The sequence below is a fragment of the Brienomyrus brachyistius genome, chromosome 4 (assembly GCF_023856365.1).
Source record: "Brienomyrus brachyistius isolate T26 chromosome 4, BBRACH_0.4, whole genome shotgun sequence".
Classification (NCBI taxonomy): Eukaryota; Metazoa; Chordata; class Actinopteri; order Osteoglossiformes; family Mormyridae; genus Brienomyrus; species Brienomyrus brachyistius.
In genome coordinates, this window is record NC_064536.1 from 4,095,664 (window position 1) to 4,120,992 (window position 25,329).

Here is a 25,329-nt window from a genome sequence, read left to right on the forward strand (position 1 = left end):
TGTATCTATTGAAATCCCATTAGATTGGGATTTCAATGAGTACAATACAGAGATCCTTCCACATCCTTCCAAATGTTTGCAGTTTGATACTGGTTAACAGTTTCATTACCAATACACCTAAAATGTTGCAAAATTGTCTTAGCTAGTTCTGTGATTGTTTTTTTTTATTTATTTTATAGGGATAGATTTTGAGAAAATTGACCTTTCTTTGCAAGCTATTTTCTAGGACACTGCCTGACAGTTTAATAATTGCCATTTGAATCTGATTCACAATTTTAAATTCAAATTATGAGCACATTTCCCCATTGTAATAAGTTGTGGTTACTCTCATAATTAAATTATACATGAAGCTTTAATTGGCAGTCTTGTTCCCCTAGAAATAAGGAACATATTTAAGTCCAATTATGTGGCCCATTGTAACAAAAAGATGACCTTAGAATCCTATTATGGATGCCAGTATTCAGTAAATAATTATGACAAATTTTTCAGACGACCCTATTGTGTTATGTGCTCTGCTGATATGTAGAAATGCATTTTGCTTAATTTTTTTTTACATGAATTCACACTTTGTGTACTACACTCAAGTTGACATTTTCATGGTACAAAAAGTTATATTTAAAACAATTTAGCTATGATATATTACTGTGGTTTACAGTATATATTGTTTGTGTGTGTTACCATTTTCCCCAAGTTTACTGAATAATAATAATAATAATATAGATACTTGCTGAACTAATCCAAGATAATTACATATGTTCAAAATGACAAAATTTTGACAGTGCAATGCTTTGCCAAGCTCAATATATAGATGTAGGTGTCATTATTTGCTTAAATAAACTCCAGCTTAGTGTCTTGACTGATTGACAGGCAGATGGGATTACACTAGATTGTACCTGTCACACACAGATAACACAGTTAACATTTTTCCCATTATTGCTCACACATCATACATACTATACCAATTCAACATATATTGCTGTGTATTTTCTAGAATATTATTCTGCTATTTCAAACTGGTCAAGCATCCGCTGTGTTACTGCGGAGAGAATCAAAAGACTACATTCTTCCCTAAGTATGTATATCCTAAGAATGTTCCGTCTGTGGTCGGTATGAGGTGAGGAATTATTCAGTTGTAGGACAATGTAAATAATGTACACAATGTAAAGGGAAAGCATGGCTAGCCTGTCCATCTCCATTCTGTGTGCTCCTGAAAGCTTACGGGCACTTTATAATAGCTGCAGTGATGCAAGCATATTGAAATCCCTCCGTGTTCAGCTCGTGTTAATAAACAAACAAGGCGATTCCTTTGTACTTTTCATATAACTGACAAACTCACGGTCTGTGCTGGTAAGACATTTATTGATTGTAGCCTTGACAATAATTCAGAGTGTGAAATACCTCCTTTGACGTTATCTGAAGCTGAAATGCGGTGGGAACCATTTCTCCAACACTGATAGAAGAAAAGGGCATTATTGGATAAATGATGCTACAAATCTATTAGGCTGTTAATCGCTTCTGCTCAAACGGCTTGGCAATTAAGGGAAGCGGGGGACAGAGTAATTAGGAACATAGACTCGTGACCTAAAGCTTGAGGTTTCCAGTCGAGGGAAAGACCCTTGCCACGTTGTCCTGAATTAACCCGGTTAACATCCAAAATTATGAAACTGCAAGCCAGTCTCTTTGGATAAACACATTTCTTTCAGTAGCTAAGCGAGATCATGTGAAAATAAAGGAAATCCACAATCCCAAATACCATACCCGTGTGTGGTTACGGAGCAATGTTTGCATCATTCCTCACTTCCTAATAGCCAGTTTTTTGGTAGTGTTGGATTTCCTACCCTGTGTTTACAAACTGTCGGGATTTTGCATCGGTTTATTTTTCCAGCAGTTTTAAGCAAAGGTATTTTGGGTAAACTGGAAGGCTGAAGAGGGCCTGCGCTTCGCTGACGTTTCTCGGTCTATCCTGTGGTTCAGATTTCTATGCCACATGGGGCATGTAGCAAAGCAGAACATGGCTGCTCCAGCCACATTTGGACTATGTATCCACACATCCTTGACGCTGTGCTACGAAACCCTTCCTCTACTAGCCTGATGCCTCTCTATAATCCCAGAATGTTCTTAATGTAATAGTCTTTCTGGGTTTGTGCGTTTTTAGAAGTTATTGCGTAGCTTCTTCACAGCACGTGTAGCTTCACAGCACGTGTGTCTGTAACGTGATATTTGCCTCACTTGTACATCACGTCGGACAAAAGCATCTGCTAAATAAAAATAAATGGAAATGGAAATCTTCCTCTTATTCTCCCATCTGAGTGAATTCCGGATCTGTAAATGGATATTTAAGTGGATAAATGTGCTTGTGAAGAGCCCTACTACAGTGATCCACCTGGAATTGACGGGCAAAGTCTATATCCTTAAATACAGTTCCGCCGATGGCCTGGTAATGGGCTTGCCTGAACGGGCCCTGATTGACCAAGGAAGCGATGGATATTCTGACCTTTGGCACCTCACTTCAATGTCACGCTTGTGGGCCGTGGACGATGCTTGAGTCTCTGCAGGAAGCCTGCTTTCCAGTTTTTGCAGGAAAAGGCCATTCAAGAGTCCTCAGTATAAATGGTTACTCCGGATGCTAAATTTAGTATTATGTGAAAGACGTTTCGGTGAATTCCGATGAAGCGTCGTTAGTTTCGTGAGAGGCCCTTTAAGAGGCGTTTAGAAGACTGAAGGACAGCATCATCTTTAAAACTAATGTAGTAACTACACCTCCCTTTCTATTCCCTCACCAGAAGTGCCATCCAACTTCTGAGTCATAAGGCTGACCTACTTTTAGGATTTCATTACAATAAGTTCAAAACGGTCCTGTGAAATGAGCTGCGGACACCGAACGTTTTCAAATACAATTTTTTTTTATGAACTAAACATTTTAGACCTGACATTCAAATCAAATAAAAAGCAATTTGTATCACTGTCACCAGGTATTTACATCATGGATACGGAAATTGATTTACAACTTGTGTGTTTGTCAACATACATCTAAGAGCTACGGCATTTCCTAGGGAACATATAAAATGCAGCGTCTATAAATGGTATTTAGTTTATTTACTAGATGTTAAGAAATATACAGTGAAAAAATAGTGTATAGAAATGGCATATTGCATTCCTTTACAGCTCATTCACAGCTGTGAGAGAACAAACTGGAAAGTACCTCCAGATCTTCGATTCAAGGGTAAATTGCTTTAAAAAGAAATGACAATCATATTGGTCTTCTGTGGCAATATCATCGTGGACAAGGTGCCCAGGACTCTGTGCGCTCTGTACTGTACATAGCACATGTCACTTTTTTGCAGTGTCTTTTTTGGCTCCTCCCTTTGCCCCGCCTTTACCAGCATCCTTGGCCCCGCCCCCTCCTTTGGCTCCACCCTTAGCATTATCTCCTCCTTTGTCAGCCGCTCGCTTTTCCCCCGCCTTCTTGCCTTTTTCTCCACCTTCTCCTTTCTTCTCATTGCCTTTGTCCCCTTTCTTCTTGGTGGTTGCATCGTCGGCATCCCCTTTCCCCTCTTTACCCGCCTTGCCCTCCTTCTTGTTGCCATCTTTCTCCCCCTTCTTCTCCACCTTCCCAGAAACGGTGGGCACTTCGGTTTTTTCCTCAGCGACGGCAGCTGGTGCAGAAAAAAAGGAAAAAAAAAAATAAAACATTCAAGCATTTTCAGTATTAATTGCATTCGTCTCTCTTTCACCTGCTTAACCAATCCAGAGTCACGAGCTGCACTGCAGTAGAGGCAAGGACCCCTGGCAGAATCACGGCCCCCCGCACTTCTCAGGGACCCTTGGGTATTTACACAAACAGGGACAGCAATTCCAACTCCCAAACCCTGGAGCTGTGAAGCAGCTGTGATACCCACTGAGCTGGTGAGCATGTGTATTAGATGATTAGAAATTAAATATGTAACTGGCAGGACAAAAATGCAGTATTAAACTAACATTCACAGAGGCAGGTACACATTAACACGAGCTCCATGTTTAGACTAATTTAATTAGTTTTAGACTAACTTAATAAGTTTCCAGTATGGGAAGGTCCCCAGGATAAACAAGCAAGAGCGGTCAGATTACAGTTTCCATCCCATCAAGCGCATGACAGATTATAGCTGAAGAATCTGACCCAGTGTTTGAAAAGTAAATTGCCAGTGTGGCTGATTAGTAGTTAACTGTAACGGTCAGTCCAGTGTTACTGACACCGAATTTAAACATCAACTGTCCCAGCTACTGTATATACATCATCTATATACTGTAGATGCTGCTCATTCACAACTACAGACAATCAATTACCGATGTATTCTTTTTAAAAGAGGATATTTTAATTCCAGGACGGATATCCTGTTCTTTATGCCGATCGTGAGGTGACAGTATAAACAAAAAATAAAAACCACACTCGTCCCGTGAATCATGTGAAGTGCATACTGGACTTGACATTTAATTTAATTTGCTCTAGGATAGACTTGGAAATGTGTTAAACAATCAGAGCAGATAAATCCATCCATCCATCTATTTTCCAAACCGCTTATCCTACTGGGTTGCGGGGGGTCCGGAGCCTATTCCGAAAACAATGGGTACGAGGCAGGGAACAACCCAGAATGGGGGGTCAGCCCATCGCAGGGCACGCTCACACACCATTCACTCATGCATGCGCACCTACGGGCAATTTAGTAACTCCAATCAGCCTCAGCATGTTTTTGGACTGTGGGGGGAAACCGGAGTACCCGGAGGAAACCCCACGACGACATGGGGAGAACATGCAAACTCCACACACATGTCACCCAGGCGGAGACTCAAACCCGTGTCCCAGAGGTGTGAGGCAACAGTGCTAACCAGTGCACCACCATACCGCCCCTGCTGATAAATCCCATCCATGTAAATATTCTGGACGCCCGATATATTCAGTGTTTTGTAAAACAGTACAGCACTTGCTCTCCGTTCAATTCTGCAAAATTGCGAATGGTGAGTCCAAATGTTACCGGTGTCCCGAAAATTAGAATATAAAATATGCATAAAAATCAGTAATCCTCAGTGTCCTCTGAACTACAGAGCATGGGGTTTACATTATGCGTAGAGTTCATGAGCTGATACACAGGTGTGTGAAGCAGGAGAACCACATAGCAGAATGAGGAACAAGCACTTAATTTTATTCCACTCGTCTAGTTTATTTACGGTCCACATATTTTTGGAATCTCTGTCGCCTATCAGTTTGCGCGTTCGCTCGCCGTGCGACACGGACACCTGACGGGGATAGTGATTACGCTTCCAGCATGCTGCCTGCGTCGCATCGCCTGCCCGTTTAATGATGGAAAGCCACTGAACAGTCATAGTAGGGAGTCTTCTGACACTTCCAGGCACCAACCGATGCAAAGTGAAAATAAGACATTTGGAGCAATACTCAGCATGCTTACCTCGCATTGGCAAGCTTTATTTACCGAGAAGTTTAGCGAAGTTCGTAAAAACGATATGCATTCAGGACCCCCAGCTGTTACACTGCAAGTGACTGAAAGCCATAAACACAAAATGAATTCTGTCTAAACCGGACCTGCAACACCGACCTACGCCTGTCTCCCTGACCGCTAGTCCTACTCCACTCACAACACACCACTGAACTGAATCTTAGATCATACATTTTGCACCTTGCATGTTGTTTACACTTTATATACATTGTTCTGTCTATAAATAAGATGTCCTTTATATATTTAATCTGGTCCTGTTGTATTGTAATGTACCGGAGAGACACCAACTGCCATGGACCACACACACACACACTTGGCCAATAAAGTGTGGCCTGATTCTGATTCTGATTTCGGTACAATATGTGACCTGAATCCCAACATTTTTTTTTTTTGTTCAATTGTTGTTTTATTCTTATTATGTTTAAATTTTCATTATAATAATAAGAGATGTAAATACCTTGAACAATACGTATTTTAGTCAATGCAAGTCTTTGTAGGTGACCTTTAACAGCATCCAGAGATACTTTCCCGGATACATTCCACAAAACATTCACTGACTCAGCCGAAGACACACTGGATAGACCAGAAAAGCGTTAAAATATGAATAATTTATATATACATTTTAAAGTCCTGTTTTCTCACTGGGCTACTGAATTCAAAATGTTTTAGTGAGAGGCATATCGAGGCGAGGAACACACATTATCCAGTGACCTAGCCAGTTGTGTGTATATATATATATATATATGTGTGTGTGTGTGTGTGTGTGTGTGTACTTTTACCTCCTGGACCTTTTCAAGGCTAGATGGGCTTGTGCATTCAGAAAAGCATCTTTTCTTGTACTTCTGACCTTCCTCTCCTGACCAGTTTTACCTGTGAACTATACACACTATAGTCACTATACACACTATACACACTATAGTCACTATAGTGACTGTAAATCCCAGGAAGGTGGTTTCCTCAGATGTTGGAATCGCCTCATCTGGCACCAACAATCCAGTGTATATAAAGGAAACATACGACAAAAAGGGACCAATACCTGCAAAACTCCATAGCTTTTTATAATGGATATAAAGGCAACACGTTTATATTAACAGACAATCAAATGAAATACAATAAAGAGGGGGATGTAAATAGAGAAATAAAGCAATCTAAAGATCGTGTTGGTCATTTTTCAGATTTTATAAATGTGGTGATTCTCATATGCAAAGAATTATTCACACTCAGTAGAATAATATTGCAAGGTATTTGTTTTAGTCTTTAATCCAGGGTTTATATCTGTTCTGAAATCATATTTTCCATTTTTTTAAAAGTGTGATTACCGGTTCCCTGTGACGTTAACCACAGCAAGATTAATCAAGGTTTGCTTTGAGGGACACAGCGTCGGGCTGATTTTCTGGAAGGATTTTCAGCCCTAAGAATATGATGTAGCGTTTCTCAAAAGTGACGATGATTTTCCCAGTACTAAGCAATTATGCACGCAAACATGCAGAAGTGGAATTTAAAGGTCATATTTTCAGGCTTGGAATATTCTTTACCACCATACCCACCCCCCTCAATACTTGAAAGTTACTTTCTTTGAAATTGTCAGAGGTTTTAATGGATTCGGTTGCTCGAGAAGACAATTTCACAGTGAGCTGCAGTTTGACCCCTCAGCTAGAGACAGAAACATATCGTTAACCATTGTTTGTGTCAGAGATGTTGAAAATCCACTCACTTCCTAGCAATGAATGATATTCAAACGTCATGCATAATCCTCGGATTGCGTTTGTGTCTCTGCAGAATGCCTTTGCCCAGCCAGAAGCAGCCACAGATGTTAGTATGCACCTCACACCCACGGGGGTGTTTGCAGAGTGCGAACAGCCGCAAAGCTGTGATCCTTTAAGGGATCCTGGTTCTTACCTTGTAGTAAGTATTCCAAGGGATATGCGGCCTCATTAATAACACAAGGAACCTCAGTGAAGGCACTTGTTTTGATGCTAACAATGTACTGCAGCATCAAAGATAATCCGATCCTGTCAGGAAGTTAGATGCTGCTCTCTTATCCATTTGGGCGTGATCTAGTCACTGGAGAGGTTGGCTTTTTCAGCATTTTCAACTTTCCTTTGAGTGTGTTGATTTCCATCCAGAGTATTCTGGGAAATACGGACATTGTGGGTGTGGGGGGGAGTGACTAAACATCCCAGGCCCCCTAAAAAATGTCATCTTGGGCCCCCTCCTCCGGTTGGTACTGTCAGTCGCTCAGTTGATTTTTCAAAGTTGGGGGATTTTGTGGCCCCTACAAGGTGCAGGCCCCCCTGAATTTATCATGGTATCCAAGCCCCTCCAACACCCCAGTTTTGGTACATCCTGGACTACATTGCCAAAACGGAGAGTCCCGTTAAAACACTATTTTACACTTTTGACCTGGGTTTCCCAAAAGCTTCGCAACGTTAAATAGAATGTTATCTAACCCTTAAGATCGATCATTAATTAGCAAGAGTTTCTAAAATCCCTACGTAACTGAAGGAGTTCGTAATCTTGCTTGTAAATGTACTCCGAGTTGTTGTAAATTGCTCCGAGGCAATTCTGATGATGATATAATAACAGTTAAGTTAATGTTGCAATATGAAACTCTAATGCAGGCTATAAATTCAAATCTGAATATAAGGAAGTTCAGTTAAAATAGAATTAATTGAAATTCACACGTATAGTGTAGGTACAGCTTCAACAATACATCTTAATATTTCGGTATGACTGAACAGCGTGCACTGAACACTACCTACAGCCCACAATCACAAAAATGTATGGCAGCATAAAGTATCACTGCGACATTTGAAGCTTAACCCATAGAATATATAATTTAACAGTTAATTTTTTTGGACCATGGTGGACGAGAACTTCTCACAGTCATACAAGTAACCAAGAAAAGCTACTGCAGACTTCTCACAAATGGTGACACACATGAACAGTTAAATATGCAATATAACAATAAATATATACACATGAACTTAGCGGGCTGACATAAATCAAATGCAAATTGTTAGAATATAGACTAAAACAATTAGACAATTTTTTATCTTACATTCATGCAAATATATAGTAAACTCTACTCAGTATTACATATATATATATATATATATATATATATATATATATATCTAGGGGCGGCATGGTGGTGCAGTGGTTAGCACTGTTGCCTCACACCTCTGGGACCCGGGTTCGAGTCCCCACCTGGGTCACATGTGTGTGGAGTTTGCATGTTCTCCCCATGTCGTCGTGGGGTTTCCTCCGGGTACTCCGGTTTCCCCCCACAGTCCAAAAACATGCTGCGGCTAATTGGAGTCGCTAAATTGCCCGTAGGTGTGCATGTGTGTGTGACTGGTGTGTGAGTGTGCCCTGCGATGGGCTGGCCCCCCATCCTGGGTTGTTCCCTGCCTCGTGCCCATTGCTTCCGGGATAGGCTCCGGACCCCCCGCGACCCGATAGGATAAGCGGTTTGGAAAATGGATGGATGGATGGATATATATCTAGCATCTAGAAAATAAATATTTAATATAATTTATGTTTTGTGAATGACATTCCTCTGTTGTGTGATTGTATTGAATTTCTTTGAATTGAAATTAATTGAATCCTTCCTGCATTCCAATTCAAATTCCGGTGTAATTAATTCAATTCAAATTTCAATTTGTGAATGGAATGGGGCAGAATTCATAAATTCTGATCAATCCTGGTACATAATGAAGTAACCAATAATTCAAAGTGAAATACGGGCTGGTCTGGGGTGGAATAATGATCCTTTTCGGTCTGGTGCAGGATGTATTGAAAAGAGGAACACACTGGAATTTAGCCTTCAGTCCCACTGTGCAGTTTCTGATAGTTCTCTGTTTCTATGCTACTGATGGATTCCTGCAGACCGTCGGTGATGCACATGGCCTCAGCAAGGCTGCTGTGTCCGAATCTGTGCATGCAGTGATCGCATTTCTGTTGCACAACTACATACAAGTTCCAGCAGGACGGGATGCCTTGTATAACACTACAGAAATGCATCTCTGGCACTGTAAGTGCAGTGGATGGAACCCTCAACCCTATTCATATTTGCAGCCCCTTGAATCCTATCTGCACGTGTCGAAATGGGTTCTTGGGACTAGGCCTCAATGTCCAGGTGATATGCAACCTTCAGGGACATTTTGCAGATACTGTGAGCAAGTGGCCTGGAAGTACACATGATATCTGGGTCAACTTTGGAGTGTGTTGGATGGCAAATAATGGTGCAGTTGCTGCTGGCTGGTTATTGAGATATCAAGCATCCTCTTAATGACTCCCATGTTGAACCCCCAGACGTTGGCTGAGGAGTGGTGTAACAGCACACACCAAAGAGCACACACTGCTGTGGAGAGGGCTTTGGGCGTGTGGAAGGTGAGCACCTCCAGCATTTCCCCCTGAATGCTGCTGTGCTGTTCTTGTGTGTAGAATTCTGCACAACATTGCAGTAATTATTCTATTAAAATATATTTTCAGCCGCCTCCTCAATAATTTGTCTTTAGCTGTTTCGTGTCTTTCCTATTGATATTCTAATTAGTCCTTGTGAAATATATACATAGATTTTATATTTATTTATTTTATTTTACTATTTATTTATTTATTGCACAGTCCGGCATTTTATATTGTATATCACACCGTGAATCTGCTCTAACACAATTGATATATCAGTACTCAAGTCTAATACGACGCCAAATCGCATTTGTATTCACACGAACATCATTCGGAGAGAAAACCACTACGTGAACTACAACGCGATGTGGTCTTAGCAAAAAACTCTACTTGCATGCAAAGATAGGTATCCAAGTAAACAACGCTGATGTCCGATTTGTGAATGAACCATTAGTTTTTCCCACTATCTCAAAGTCATTATATAATACATATATATGCATATATATGCAGATATCTCTAATGCATATAATATAATACCTTTGCATTCCCTCTCAATAAACTGCAATTTTATGCTTAAAGCACATTTAACTGGACTTGTCTGAATGGGTTAGGTTTAAACTTATTTGACCATTAATTCAATCTTTTGTACAATTTCAAAAAATATTTTCCCACCCTGACCTCTTAGGGGATCCATAAGGATGTACAACAAGTTCAGTACTTTTAGATTTGAAAGCAGGTCCGACCAGCATACCAAAAAGAAACGGTTTATATATATATATATATATATATATATATATATATATATATATATATATATATATATATATCCATTAGACCCTTCTCCCTGGAGCAAGACCTGTAAGACAATATAGATATAATTGTCTGTTCATGGGCCCATTTAGTTTGATTTGCTGGTTTACAAAATAGCCCCTTTTCCGAACTGCCTTTATCCGGATCCTATTTGATTTAGGGAAAGGAGAGAAGAGCCGTAACGGGATATTAAATCTTTCCCACTAAACTTCCCTCTAAATCATTATCTTTCTTGCCTAATTAAGAGTTAACAACATTAAACTATGTAATTTACGTCCAGGAAAATGAAGAATACAGTTATAAAAAAGAGGAAAGTAGGGATTAGAAGTGAACATTCACAGGCTCCTTGTTGGCTGTGACAGAACTTTTAACAGGAAATGAAATGGAGACGACATCGGGAATTGAACACGGTCCCTCTGGTCCATAATCCTGTGGGCCACGGCTGTCGGCACGGCGATGGGGAGGGACAAAACACAGCAGGGCGGGAGAAAGAGCGCCCTCCAGCGTAGCACGGCTAGAGGCGGAAGTCGGCTCCTCCATCCAGCCAAAGGGCTGTCAGTCCCCAGATATTCAGAGGGACTTCGGGAAGCAGAGGGTGTGGCAGGATGAGGTAGAGGGAGAGGTAGGGTTAGGAAAAAGAGGGACCAAGAAAATGGCACAAAAGATCAGGTTTAACGACACAACACGTGAGCTAAAAAGGGTATAATTTGTGTTGTTTCTGTATCCAGTGACTGTAGGTTGGGTTACGCTCCATTGTTCCCTGCTACTTTTACTTTGTTAGAATCTTGATATTTGTCATTTGATTATCGGCTGCTTCGTCTTCCATGACTCTGCACTGACATAATGTGATTTGTTTGCGTTACGTCTTTGCCCAGAAGGACCAGGGAGATGGAGAATTCGGTACACACGCTTGGCCAGGATGAGCTCTGGACCCTTCCACAAACGCCAGTCAGGATAAGTGGATGGCGGATGGTTGTGAAGTAAAATATCAAGTAGTAGACGAAGACAGGAGGCCCGGGGATGACTCCCGGTCTGTGGAAGGTGGTATGGTCCTGATACACTACTGATGGTATGGTATAGCTGTCCAAGTAGCCGTTCAATACCTCGAATGACCACAATTTCATTAAGGACGCAATCTCATCTAATGTATGTTCTGCATTTGTATTTAGTAGTACTTTATTATAATTATTTGCTTTTATCAAGGCCAAGTTTCAAAGCACAGATAATCAGCTAGAGCCCAAATGAATCAGTCTGGTTTGTACTCTTCAGTTTGCTTTTGAACAAATACATTTGTAATAGTATACAGGACACAAAACAGCAGTACTGTGTAATTCTACTCCTTGAAATGCAATAAATGAAACTGACCCATGTTATTCCAATTTCTCAGATTTCAATTAGTTCTAATCATTTGTGTTTGGTCAGGGTCATGAGGTAAAGTTTGTAAGAGCATATTTGAAATAAGCATAGCTAATAATTTTGTATTACCTCTCACAATATTCCCGGCAGGACAAATAATGGTCATCAGAATTATTTTTTGCATTGTGAGTAACATGTTCAGTAGTCCCTGACTTCAATATATGAATTTTCTTTATTTCTTAGTCCTGTATTTTCTGGATAGATCCTGCCAGTGGTTTTTGAACCTGATAAATGCTGCTGTTTCATGAAATTTGCTTAGGAAAAAAAAAATCCCTGGATTTACACATATTTAGAGAACTTGGGGACTGAATAGTAATTCCGGAGCCATATGGAGCGTGATGTCATTATGTGCCAGTGATTGAATAAAAACATTTCGAACACCTGGGAAGCTTTGCTAACAGCCATAATTACACAGCACATCCTCATTAAAGTAATTACCTGTTCTACTTTCATCAGTGAGCCATGACATACTTCACAGGCAGAGGAGAGTCATACAATGTAAGAAGAAACCATTTATTTCTGTTTATCGTTGGCCACTTACCTCCAGGCATCTCTGTGAGCTCATTAAGTGGAGGCACTGTCTCTAAGGTGTCAGCGTATACCTTAGCTGCCTGTCTTTGGGCGTGCCTCGCCTCGATCTCTTTCTTGGTCCTGGGAATCCGGCATTTGAAGATGCAGCAAAGCGTTATCACTGAGGATAGACGTATCAGGCCAATTTCAATTCGAATTTTTCATTTGGGTTATATTTGTAACAAAAAAGAAGTTGGTAGTTTAACTGATTTAGCTAACGTTGCGGCCGTGACATTTTAACGATATAGCAAAGTAGCTGCTTAAAGTTAGCGCAGTTAGCGACATTTATTATTCAAATCATAAACATCATTTCACCGAGAATTCATCAAACTGTTTAATGGGCAACCCTTCAATATCACACTGACCTATGACCTTACCGTTATTAAGTAAATATGATTAACATTACTGCTAGTGTTATTAGGATAAATAGGTCCTATATCTTTAGTGTTGTTTATTAACAAATCTATTTAGAAATAGATATATTTATTATATAAGCCGGCTTGCCCTCATTGAATTACAAGATTAAAGGTAACCCTAGTCTATACCTCTAACAGTATATAGCTCTTGTATCTAAAGTAACATATTTATTCATGTAATAATATGTTCAAAAGGTTACTTACCTATTGCCAGAATAAACATGGAAAAAACTCCAATAACTTGCCACAGCCGCAGGCCCCAGAAAACGACGGTTTCTGAAGTAATGGGATCTGGCTTCTTTGGGGGCGCAGTGCTGAAGAGCTGAGGAACATGCCGAGGTCAGCGGTCAGCGGTCAGCGGGCCGCCTCACCAAAGTCTCGCGTTCGCAGCAGTGTAATTCGGACAAATAGCTACACTTCAAAGCTTGCTATCTGTGTTATCGTCTCTCTCACTGTGCCGAGATCTCGGGCCCCGAACGTTAGGCTGTTTTGCTGAGGAGAGCCACTATATATGCACACTGATTAATCATTTACTATACAGTACTGTGCAAAAGTCTTAGGCAACTAAGGAAATGTTTAAATGATCTTCATGCCGATGAAAAACGATGTTGTTACGTTCAAAGTATGTTAGCTTAGCCATTTCAGATCTTCTGCTACAATTGTCCCAGTATTCGGAGTACACATGCTTGCATTTTTTTGACTTGACCAGTAGCTCACCTCATATAGTTAATCAATATCTCAGTGACTTTTTGTTAAGCAACTAAATTAATTAATTAAGCTAGCTGCCCTGAGGAGAGGTTTGGGAATGGAAGCGATGTTCATCTAGCCGTCCAACTAGATATCAGTAACTTCTTGGAGAACAGAAGGAATTCTTACTAGTTTTTGTGTAACTCTTAATTTGCACATGTTCTAAAGCTAAATTCGGTTTTTTGTTCTAAGCAAAAGTCCACTTACTAGTAAGACATCTGCACTGTACTGCATCCATCTAAAATCGAGTTGTTGGCTTTAAGTTTAAGATAAACTAGGTAGATATGGGTTGATTGACATAATGGAAGTTCTCATGTTCTCCCACAATGTGGCCCTGGCATGTTAAAATAAGGTTTCAAAATTCCCACCCAACACAATCCTGATGAATTTCAGTGCTATCTTTAAAATGATTGGAACCTGTCTGTGGAACCGGGGATCCATTCCTATGCAGGTAGAAGGAGCTTGAACACAAAAGCTAATCCGTCGTGTGCTGTGTTACCTTAGATAACAGACACTGTCTCCGCAAAGTCCCCCACCACCGAATCTAATAAACGACATTGTGTCATTTCTTGCTTCCGATCTATGTCGCTTGGCTGAATAGGAGCCTCGCATTGACATCCTCTGTGAGCAACAGTTGCTGCTACTCTCGCAGAAACTACAGTATGCGCCACATTTAGATTATTAATTTTATGGACATTTTGGCTGTATTGATGGTGGATCGATATAAATGAGAGGAAATGAGCAGAGTGAATTTCAGTCGATAGCGGAATGATGTTCTGTCCCCATTCTGATGCCCCTTTGTGTAGATACCATGCGATTTGTGATTCATGGCATTGCACAATACTTACGAATAATATATTCTCTTACATTGCTGTATATGCTATTTCACTATTATGTATAAGTTTTCTAAAGGGAAACGTCACCATGGCAAGACCGTCTAAGCTAGTCTTGCAAACGCTGGCTTATCTATGAAAGATTCCATGTCTTTCCTCAAAGACAAGACTTCGGGAGGCTGAATTGTTTCATTTAAGGCAAGAAGGAAAGTGTGCTTTTCCAACATCGCCCACGAGACACCGAAAAATAAACACACAAAAGAAGAAAATCGGCACAGACGTTGCCATGTTGTTTACATCTACTCCGTCTTTCCAGAAGATTCCCGGCTTAGCGTAAACTGAGTGAGAACTTACTGCTCAGTCACGCACGATTAGCAAAATGAAATCAACCCGAAACTGGCACCGGAGAGTTCCATTTCAGCAAAATAACCCCATCGTCACTGACTTTTCAATTATATGCAAGACGACGGACAGGCAAGCTTTTCCTGCATCAAGGAAGCTTACAGAGATAAACGGCGTCTTTCTTAAGTTTGTTGTATTTGGACTAAGGGGCTACATTCTGAAGCAACGAGGCAGCAGAACGTCCAAGTTAAAGCCCTGCTTTCGAGCTACTTCTGAGTAAACAAGTCTAATTGTGTCACAAACAGTACTTTGTATGTACTTTGGATAATCCATTGCCAGCCCCAATGCAAGTTTGCATACATTACAAAAAAACCTGTAGTATATGGCTTTGAACTGGAAGTAAAAAAATAATAATAATAAATTGTAAAAGTCTAAAAAGATTTCGGGTTGGCATGTGGCCCAAAGCATCAACAGCTCACCCATAAACCCCATTCCGTCATACTGTCTGTCTTACTAGTTTCATCATTCTAATTTTACAAGAACGTCCAAAATATTTGTTTCCAATATAAACCATGTCAGTGCTGTACATTGTTTTAGCTAACAGTGAAGTTAATTCCAATAAAAGTAAATTAAAAAAAATATCTTGTAGTTTTCCTAAACCTTTATGACCAATTCAGCATTTTATTTATTTGAATTCCTAGCCATCTGACGAGCAATTAAAATAAATTCCAATATCCATCCTCTCAACGTGACTTTCTAATCTTGTTCGTAGAGGCTTGAACGAAACCTTTTATTTTTACCTCTTCCTTTAAACTTGACATCTTTTAGCCATGATTCATGTGCTTTTGTGACTCATTAGTTTCTGCTATCTGTTACAACAATACATAGCTTCCTGCCTAAGCAAGCAGAATTTCCCCTTCTCAACATTTGGCAAACCTCTAGCACATTCTGTGATGCCGCTAGCGGCCCGTCTGTAATATCGACTCATGTATAAAATAGTTTACTCTCAGATTCATGCACAGCGGAGCCATTGTTTGTTTCATGCAATGGGAACAAAGGTATTAAAGATAAGTAGAGAACAAAGTAACGGCTTCTCTGTAAAGGTGGAAAGTACATTTGTCCCTGTGTTTAAGTGCCTACGGTAACCGGGACCATCTTAAGGAGGCTGTGCACCCAGCTGTCGGTAACCTGATGACTCTTAGCCCTCGGTGACAATGACGAGCTCCCGCTTACCTCTGGGTCTGGGGTCTGTGGCACTGTACTGCGCACGCAGAAGGATAGAAACGCCGTCAGCCATCCCAGAGGCGGCCTTTGCGATTCCCCCCTCACCATTTCCTCCCCGGCTCTCCGCCGGACATGGACACCTGCCCCCCTGCTATGTTTGTGCCTGTCCGCCGAGCTACGCACCGCACCCCGCCTGGGGGCTGGCCCATCCGTAAGAGGCCATTAATTAATCAGCAAAGCCGGTGTCACTTACTCTGCCAGCCTCTTTCCCAGGCTCCTATGGCTGGGTGGGGGAGGGCTGGGAATTGTATGCAAAGGGCCAGTTTTGGCGTAGATCATCAGCAGCACCAGAACTACACTATCCATCCATCCATCCGTTTTCCAAACCGCTTATCCTACTGGGTCGCGGGGGGTCCGGAGCCTATCCCAGAAGCAATGGGCACGAGGCAGGGAATAACCCTGGATGGGGGGCCAGCCCATCGCAGGGCACACTCACACACCATTCACTCTCACATGCACATCTAAGAACTATATGGACAAAATTGTTGTGACACCAGCCTTACCAGTGTCTCTCTCTGAATCAAAGGGCATTAATATGAAGCTGGTTAACCCTTAGTTGCTATAGTCACCTGTACTCTTCTGGGAAAGCTTTCCATTAGATGTTGGGACATTGATGGTGGGATTTGCTGCCATTGAGGTTGGGTATTGATGTTGGGTGATGAAGTCCCTTTCTCTGACCTTGTGTGGCCGACCACGTCGCAGCCGAAACTCGCTCCCAGGTGTTTGCACCTCATAATCACTTCACTTGAGGCTGACCAGGCCAGCTCTAGCAGGACAGATACGTGGAGATCCGACTTGCTGGAAAGGTGTCTAATGGTGTCCAGTGACGGTGCTAGGCTAAGCCGCCATTGGATGATGCTGGAGATCACTTGACTGTCTGCTTAATTATACACCGGTATGTCAGCAATAGGTGTGGCCTATGTGTCCAATTCCTGTGTTTACTACGGGTGTCCCAGTACTTTTGCCCAAAAATTGTATGTAAATCTCCTCAGTGTCCCTAGCTGCACTAGCTAAACACAATACGTAGCAATAAGTAATATATAAAAATAGAAAAAACTAAATATTTATTGATTTCAGCATATTGTAATAAGACTGCATGAGCCTGACCAGGATAAGTGCATAGAACAGTGTTTCTTGACCGAGTCTCGACGCTCCCTCCCAGCTCCCAGCACACCTGTAGCAGGTTCTTGGTGTTCCTGATTGTCTGGGGGTCCCTGAGGAAGACTGGGTAAGAAGATGGATGGATGCATCTTCACAAGAGTCTGATCAATATGAATTTATGAGAAGCATGATTTCATTGCAATACCAGGTTTCTTGGTCTTGGGTTGAGTCACCAGTTATTGGGCCACGACTTGTCTGCTGCCTCAGTTTTTATGATGGCGATTTGCATAAACTCCAGAATGTTATGAATAGAGATCACATGAATTGAAATGAATTAAAAAGTCCCTCTTTGCCATGCAAATGAATTTAATCCCAAAAACCCGTTTCCCCTGCATTTCAGCCACAAAAGGACCCGCTGACATCATTTCGATGATTCTCTCGTTAACACAGGTGAGAGTGTTGATGAGGGTCAAGGCTGTAGATCACTCTGTCATGCTGATTGAGTTAGAACAGACTGGATGCTTTAAAAGGAGGGTGGTAAGTGAAATGTTCTTCCTCTGTTAATCATGATTCGATGCAAGTAACATGCACTCATCACATGTGTACAAAAGGGCTTCACAGGCAAGGATATTGCTGCTAGTAAGATTGCACCTAAATCTAAAGTGGACAGGTTTAATTGTTGTGAAGAAGGCTTCAGGGCGCCCAAGAAAGTCAATAAAGCAAACACCAGAACTGCCTCCTAAAGCTGATTCAGCTGCGGGATCAGGGCACCACCGGGTTTCAGGAGTGTCAGCAGGCAGGTGTGAGTGCATCTGCATGCACAGTGAGGGGAAGACTTCTGGAGGATGGCCTGGTGTCAGGAAGGGCAGCAAAGAAGCCACTTCTCTCCATGAAAAACATCAGGGACAGACTGATATTCTGCAAAAGGTACCGGGATTGGCCATTTTCTCTGATGACTCCCCTTTCCGGTTGTTTGGGGCATCTGGAAAAAAGCTTGCATGGAGAAGACAAGGTAAGCACTACCATCAGTCCTGTGTCATGCCAACAGTAAAGCATCCTGAGATCATTCATGTGTGGGGTTGCTTCTCAGCCAAGGGAGTGGGCTCACTCACAATTTTGCCTGAGAACACAGCCATGAATAAAGAATGGTACCAAAACATCCTCTGAGAGCAACTTCTCCCAACCATCCAAGAACAGTTTGGTGATGAACAATGCCTCTTACAGCATGATGGAGCACCTTGCCATAAGGCAAAAGTGATAACTAAGTGGCTAAGGGAACAAAACATCGACGTTATGGGTCCAAGGCCAGGAAACTGCCCAGATCTTAATCCCATTAAGAACTTGTGGTCAATCCTCAAGAGGCGTGTGGACAAAGAAAAACCCACAAATCCTGGCAAACTCCAAGCATTGATTATACAAGAATGGGCTGCCATCAGTCAGGATTTGGCCCAAAAGCTGATTGACAGGGCGAACTGCAGAGGTCTTGAAAAAAAAGGGCCAACACTGAAAATATTGACTCCTTGCATAAACTTAATGTAATTGTCAATAAAAGCCTTTGACACTTAGTAAATGCTTGTAATTATACTTCACTATACCACAGAAAGAGAAAAAGATCTACAAACACTGAAGCAGCAAACCTGGTGAAAACCAACATTTGCGTCATTCTCAAAACTTTTGACCACGACTAAGTAAGTAAGTAAAGAAGAACTATGTTGGTCGTAAGCCAGTTCCCTACTAGCCCAGTACAGGTCTCCAAGCCTGCTAGATGCTATGGAGTATTTGGTCTCCAAAGTGGGGTTTGAAGGGGCTTCCCATCATTTGTCCAAACATGTTTTGCCCCATTCCCCGAGGTTCCCGCTCTTCCACCCTGGCTTGGCAGAGCTTCCCTCGGGGGGGCCCTCCACAGGCTCAACATCCAATGCCAGGCCACGCTCTGGGATTCCCTGCTCTCCCCCTAATTGGAAGAGACACCCGCGGCCTGGTGCAGCCTGGCCTCCCGTGCCTGTTTCCATTCTTGCAAAGCCGTCCTGTCATTTTGGCGAGCTAAAAATACTTTAACTGGAACAGGCACGCCTTCACCTCCGGACCTGTTGTCTCTCATGTGGCCCCGATGTTTACACAAAAACAAAATGGAAACATCAGATTTTTAACAAGAAGCACCACGAGGACTGGTGTCCAGCCTCCAGTGTTGGTTTGTGTTTTTCTTACGCTATATTTTTCCTTTCATTTAAATGCACTGCTTTCCTTATTCCTTATTATATTTAAGAATGAATTTCTTTCTGACGGTTACGCAGTGACCATGTCAAGAGGCGCCATCATAATTTCGTGTATTATCAAGGGCTCCTGCAAATCAATGATGGACATTTTAGCGATAAATTTTAAAGAGAAAGTTGTTGTATAAGAGAGTCAAAAATATTACACTGTATTTGGGTGACTGCTAGGTATCAATGATAACAACGTATTTACATTTTGTCGGTTGTAATGGTTTTTATTTCACATTTTGCATTTTTCAAAAGGGTTTAATATCACTTTTAACTTATAATTTTTTTACCTGATTTTATTTGCCATTTGACTCTTACAGACCTGCTCAAAATTATATTTATAAAAAAATGTAACTTAATTTAAACTTTATTTAAGCATTTACCAGGAAAACTAGAGAAATAGTCATTGTTTAGAATTGTAGTGACCCAGCATGAGAAAAGGATAAAGACCTGAGTTAACCTAAGCGGTGACGTATCCGTGGGAATTGATCAGCCGCCCTGAACTGTTAAACATCTCCACTAATGAAGTCCAGCAGTCTTTGATTAGGACGCCGTCCTTATTAGGGTTTAAATGGGGGTGTGGGAAGCTGTTTCTTTTTATGGTTGCCAGTTTATAGTTGAGCTTTGAACTTAGAATTGTGGGCTTTCGTTTAATTTCATTTTAGCACTGTTGGTATTAGCCAGTGTTGAGGGTTAATATTAAATTTCAATCTAGCTAAATCCTCCAGGAAGTTGCTCTTTAAACTACCTCGGTTTCATTTGGGGGTGGGGGGGAACTCTAGTACTGCTCTTTATACTGCAGTTATTCTTTTAATTAAAAATCCTTGCCGTTTCCTTGTGACGTGCTATGAATTTCGTAATTGTGTGCTGATTTATACCTGCTGGAAATAAATGTTTAGTTGCATGCAGAGACACTTGTATGGCAGGCATTGCAAATGAGGAAGGCTTCCCAGAGAAGATTCATTGTCCTCAGCTGCTTTTGCGAAGCATTTGCAATGGCACGTGGTTCACATTTTTAAATATTGAAACTCCTTACTGGTGGTGTAGATGTCCGTGGTATAATTTTTTGTCCTGCAGAGGGTTACAGGCGGCTGAGAGGCCGTGTATGGTTTCCCGGCCACCTTAAGGTGCCAACGTAGATGCCTTAAATAAAGGGTTCCACCCAAGGCTGGTATTGTCATGCCATACTCCGCTGACCTTTTCATAAAAGCCGTCCCGTTTCATATGACACCAGACATGGGGTGTGTTCGCTGTTAATTTTGGACCATTAAAATCCCTGAAACGGACCACACCCATTCCTCACCAAGGATACTTATTCAGAAATCTTGCATTTATAACTACAAACAAAACAGAACACGATGCTGTATTAGAAAACAAAACGCTAACGATAGGTTATCTGAGCATTCACGCTTGATTAGAATCCTACCGGCTTTGTCACTCGATGGTGAATGACGTGTATGTTTTGTCAAACCTGGTTCAACGTCAACGTGGAAAAAGAAGAGGCGAGCGAGCGCATGTCTGTTTTCGCATCGTTACCGCCGCGATTCCTAGGGGAACCTGGAGTAACTTTGGGAACTTCAGCCTCTCCTCCGTCTTATTTCCTTGTCAGACTGTGGGTCGCTTTCAATTAGTCTCGATGACTGAATAACTGCGCCCGTCCTGCCTAAGAAAACAGGGCCCGTTCCCGGAAGGTTCACATCAAAGTTCAAGAAATATTAAAAGTACAGGAACAAAGGCTGGCACAAGCAAACACCCTTTACATCCATTTTAGTAGCTAAATGTCAGTCGTGGCCGTGAGACTTGCCAAGTCCGCTGCTAGCCGGCTACCTGCGGAGGGTCCTGTTTACACGGCCGCTAATGTGGAATATGCTAAGACGTAGATTTCCTCTTCGCTTCATTTCTCACGTTATTAATGTCAGGTAGGCGCAGTAGGTCCACTGCCTTCAGCTGCCTGACACAAACCGCTGGTCACTCGCTATGGAAACTGGTCTTTTTGCTCTAAGCGGGGTACGGCGCTGGCGCCCACTGGGGGCTGGGGGCTCATATGTCTTGCCACAAGGAGGTTTGTTTTAGCACCTGTGGATTCTGTGCCTGGCAGCTGCTGGAGTCCTTATTTCTTAATGAAGGTTCCCTGCTGGGCTGAACGCTGCTTGTATTTCTAATATTGGAAAAAATCTGGATCTCTGGAATTCTTCCATCTGAATATTGCCAAGAATTTAAATCGGGGGGAAAAAATGAACATAAGTTCTATATCTTTTATTTTAAAATTTAAATGAGGTACTAGAGGTCATGAGTGAAACATTTGCTGTTCTTGTGTGAAGGTACTACTTCCACTAAGGAATGCAGCAGATCTCACGTTCTTCTCCCACAGTATTTCTAGATAAGGGGTGTCAAACTCCAGTCCTGGGGGGGCCAGAGCCCTGAACATGTTTGGGTTTCCCCTCATTAAACACACCTGGTTTAACTCCTTGTGCTAATTACCACACAGCTCTTGGGCTAAATCATTTGTAGTGGAACAGGGAAAGACCTAAGCTGGGATTGCTGTGTAGTTCAGCAGGTTAAATCTCTGTACATGTTATCCAAGCATCACTAGTTTGAGCCGCGACCTCAGCAGAACGGTCACATGGCCCCGGGCCCTTCAGCAAGGCCCTTAACCCCCCAGCTCCAGGGGTGCTGCATGTTGGTTGACCCTGTGCTGTGACCCCCCCCAAGCAATGGAAAGCAAGATGGGGGTTGGCAAAGATAAGCATTCAAATGTACCAGTACTTTTGCAAATGGCAAATAAAACACGTTTGTATGTCGTTTAAGCTACGCAGGGCTACTCCAGGGCCCCCCAGGACTGGAGTTCGACAACCCTGTTCTTACATGGTTGGGGTTATTCCGGAACTCCAGTGCAAATCAGGAAATGGACCTGGAGGTGGAATTTTTTTTGTCAGAATATGCTGTTTTGTATTTGCAGGTTTAGGTATGATTGCTTGATTTGATTGTTTGCTTTATGATCTCTGAAGGCATTCTTGCATTTCAGTGTCATTACACTGTTTCATCAGTACTGTCTCTTCATGGTTTGCGGGCCCATGTCTGATATGAACTCTGTGGTTTTGTCTGGGGGCTGCAAAACATTTTGGATAAAAGCTTTCAGCTACAAGTAGGCTGTCATAGAATATATATGAGCTTATTATGTGCTGAGAAGTGAAATCACTCTCATATCGCTCAGAAAAATTGGCAAGGCCTCCCCACTTCAGAGAACTACTGCTCGAGAAATTAAACCTTAAATGACGAAAGGGGTTTGGCCTACGTGAAGTTTGAATTTAGCAAGCGTAACTGCTGCCTTATTTAGGTGCATATTAATTACATATAAAGGTGCATATTAATTACAATTGACACTTCCAGTCAGAGAAAACCAGAAAACCACAATTAACATTTTCTTTCCAATGCGTGCCAATCATTAGATGGGTGATTATTTAAAAATTATTTCTCCGACTGCCTTATTAAATTACTGCATTTAACATATTTTATGCTGAATAATCAATATTCTGAAATCAAGGGCTCATTAAGCAGGTTTCGTATAATAAAATAACAGAAATTCAATGTTGAGGGCCATTTTTCAACTATGTAAACAATTCGATACATCATATTTTTCAGTCTTTGAGCAGGATCAGAAACTACGCTTCTAATATTTCACCAGGATCAGTTTTAGGCTAAGTGGTTACAGACTGACTTTTTTAAGCGAGTACTGAATGTGCAGTTCAGGCCCTTATTACTGGCCTTCAGATCTGTCAATGGACCGGCATCCCTCTCCAAACACTGCTTAAGGCTGACACTCCATCTCGCCCTCTTTGGTCAGCCTCTTGGACGTTCCTCCACCACACAAGTGTCACACCACACGTTTCGCATGTGTGGTCCTCCAGTGGTGGAATGAACTGTGGAACGCCATACAATAATCAGATTCCCCAATACTACTTCCACTTGTATGTACCTGGGCGTTCACTGGAAGCTCAGTCTAGCAGCAGCTATACCAAGTCGACTCCTTGACAGCATGTATGCATGTATATTTCTATGCTATTTGCTTCACTTGAACATTACACTGGACACAATAAAAACATAAATAATAATCTGGTCCTTATCAGGGTCTAAAATTATTTAAATCTAACATCAGGTGTAAAACAACACAAAGCAGATCCACCGTGTCATTATTTAACAAAAATTATGCCGAAATGGAGAAGCTGTGTGTGAAAAACTAAGTACACCCCATGATTCAATAGCTTATAGAACCACCGTTAGCAGCAATAACTTGAAGTGATCATTTTCTGTATGACTCTATCAGTCTCTCACATTGTTGAGGAGGAATTCTGGCCAAATCTCCTTTACAGTGTTGCTTCAGTTCATTGAGGATTATGGGCATTAATTTAAGCACAGCTCTCTTAAGGTCAAGCCACAGCCTGTTTGTCAGGTTGAGGTCTGGACCTAGACTGGGCCACTGGAGCACCTCGATTCTTTTTCAGCCATTCTGTTGCAGATTTGCTGGTGTGCTTGGGATCATTGTCCTTTTGCATGACCCAGCTTTAGCTGTTGGACAGCTGGCTGAAACATTTGGCTCTACAATGCTTTGGCATACAGAGGAGTTCATGGTCGATTGAATAACTGTAAGGGGCCCAGGTCCTGTGGCTGCAAAACAAGCCCAATCATCAACCCCACCACCACCACCATGCTTGACAGTTGGTATGAGGTATTTGTGCTGATATGCTGTGTTTGATTTTCACCAAACGTGAAGCTGTGCATTGCGGCCAAACATCTCCACTTTGGTCTCATCTGTTCAAAGGACATTGTTCCAGAAATCTTGTGGTTTGGTCAGATGCAACTTTGCAAACCTAAACCTTGCTGCCATGTTCTTTTTAGAGAGAAGAGGCTTTCTCCTGATAACCCTTCCAGACAAGCCATACTTCTTCAGTCTTTTTCTAATTGTTCTTCAGTCTTTTGTAACTGTAACATTTAACATGCTAACTGAGTCTGAGATGTAGCTCTTGGGGTTTTTGCCATCTCTGAACATTGCACGGTCTGACCTTGGGGTGAATTTGCTGGGACGTCCATACCTGGGAAGACTGGCAACTGTCTTGAATGTTCTCCACTTGTGAATAATCTTTCTCCATGTAGAATGATGGACTTCGAATTGTCTAGAAATGGCCTTATAACCCTTCCCAGATTGATGGGCAGCAGCAGTTGCTTCTCTAAGATCATTACTGATATCTTTCCTCCTTGGCATTGTGGTAACCTGAATACTCCAGACCAGCAAACTGCCAAAACCTCTACTTCTATAGAGATGGTCGCACTTGCTGATGATCAGTTACTCAGGTGCATTTCATTAGCAGCACCTGGCTGGTACTTACCCTCTTAATTCCCAAGGGAGCACTAAGGGTGTACTTAATTTTTCACACGCGGCTTCTGTATTTTGGCTTAGTCATTGTTACATAAATAATGACACTGTGTAAAATTGCATGTATTGTTGTTCATCTGAGGTTGTATTTACTTAATTTTAAGACCTGCTAAGGGCCAGATGCTTTTTTTATTATGTCCTGTTACGAGAACTGGCTGTGCCTATATAGGTCTTCATGGCAGAATACCTACATGTCCATGGGCCCCTGAGCAAGGCCCT

The 25,329-nt window shown here is 41.8% G+C and overlaps 1 protein-coding gene and 1 long non-coding RNA gene across 2 annotated transcripts; one reads left to right on the forward strand and one right to left on the reverse strand.

The window, feature by feature from the left end:
• Positions 1-3,077: 3,077 nt before the first annotated feature.
• On the reverse strand, positions 3,078-16,368 carry tmie (transmembrane inner ear). The gene is made up of 4 exons (XM_049012056.1): positions 16,267-16,368; positions 13,316-13,433; positions 12,667-12,816; positions 3,078-3,656 (listed from the first exon to the last, which is right to left on the reverse strand). The coding sequence occupies exons 1-4, from the start codon at positions 16,363-16,365 to the stop codon at positions 3,331-3,333; spliced, it is 693 nt and encodes a 230-aa protein (XP_048868013.1). The 5' UTR covers positions 16,366-16,368; the 3' UTR covers positions 3,078-3,330.
• Positions 3,826-11,817, forward strand: LOC125740635 (uncharacterized). Its single transcript, XR_007397721.1, has 3 exons — positions 3,826-3,906; positions 9,807-9,884; positions 11,585-11,817. It is a non-coding gene; the product is annotated as an uncharacterized LOC125740635 (long non-coding RNA).
• Positions 16,369-25,329: the final 8,961 nt, after the last annotated feature.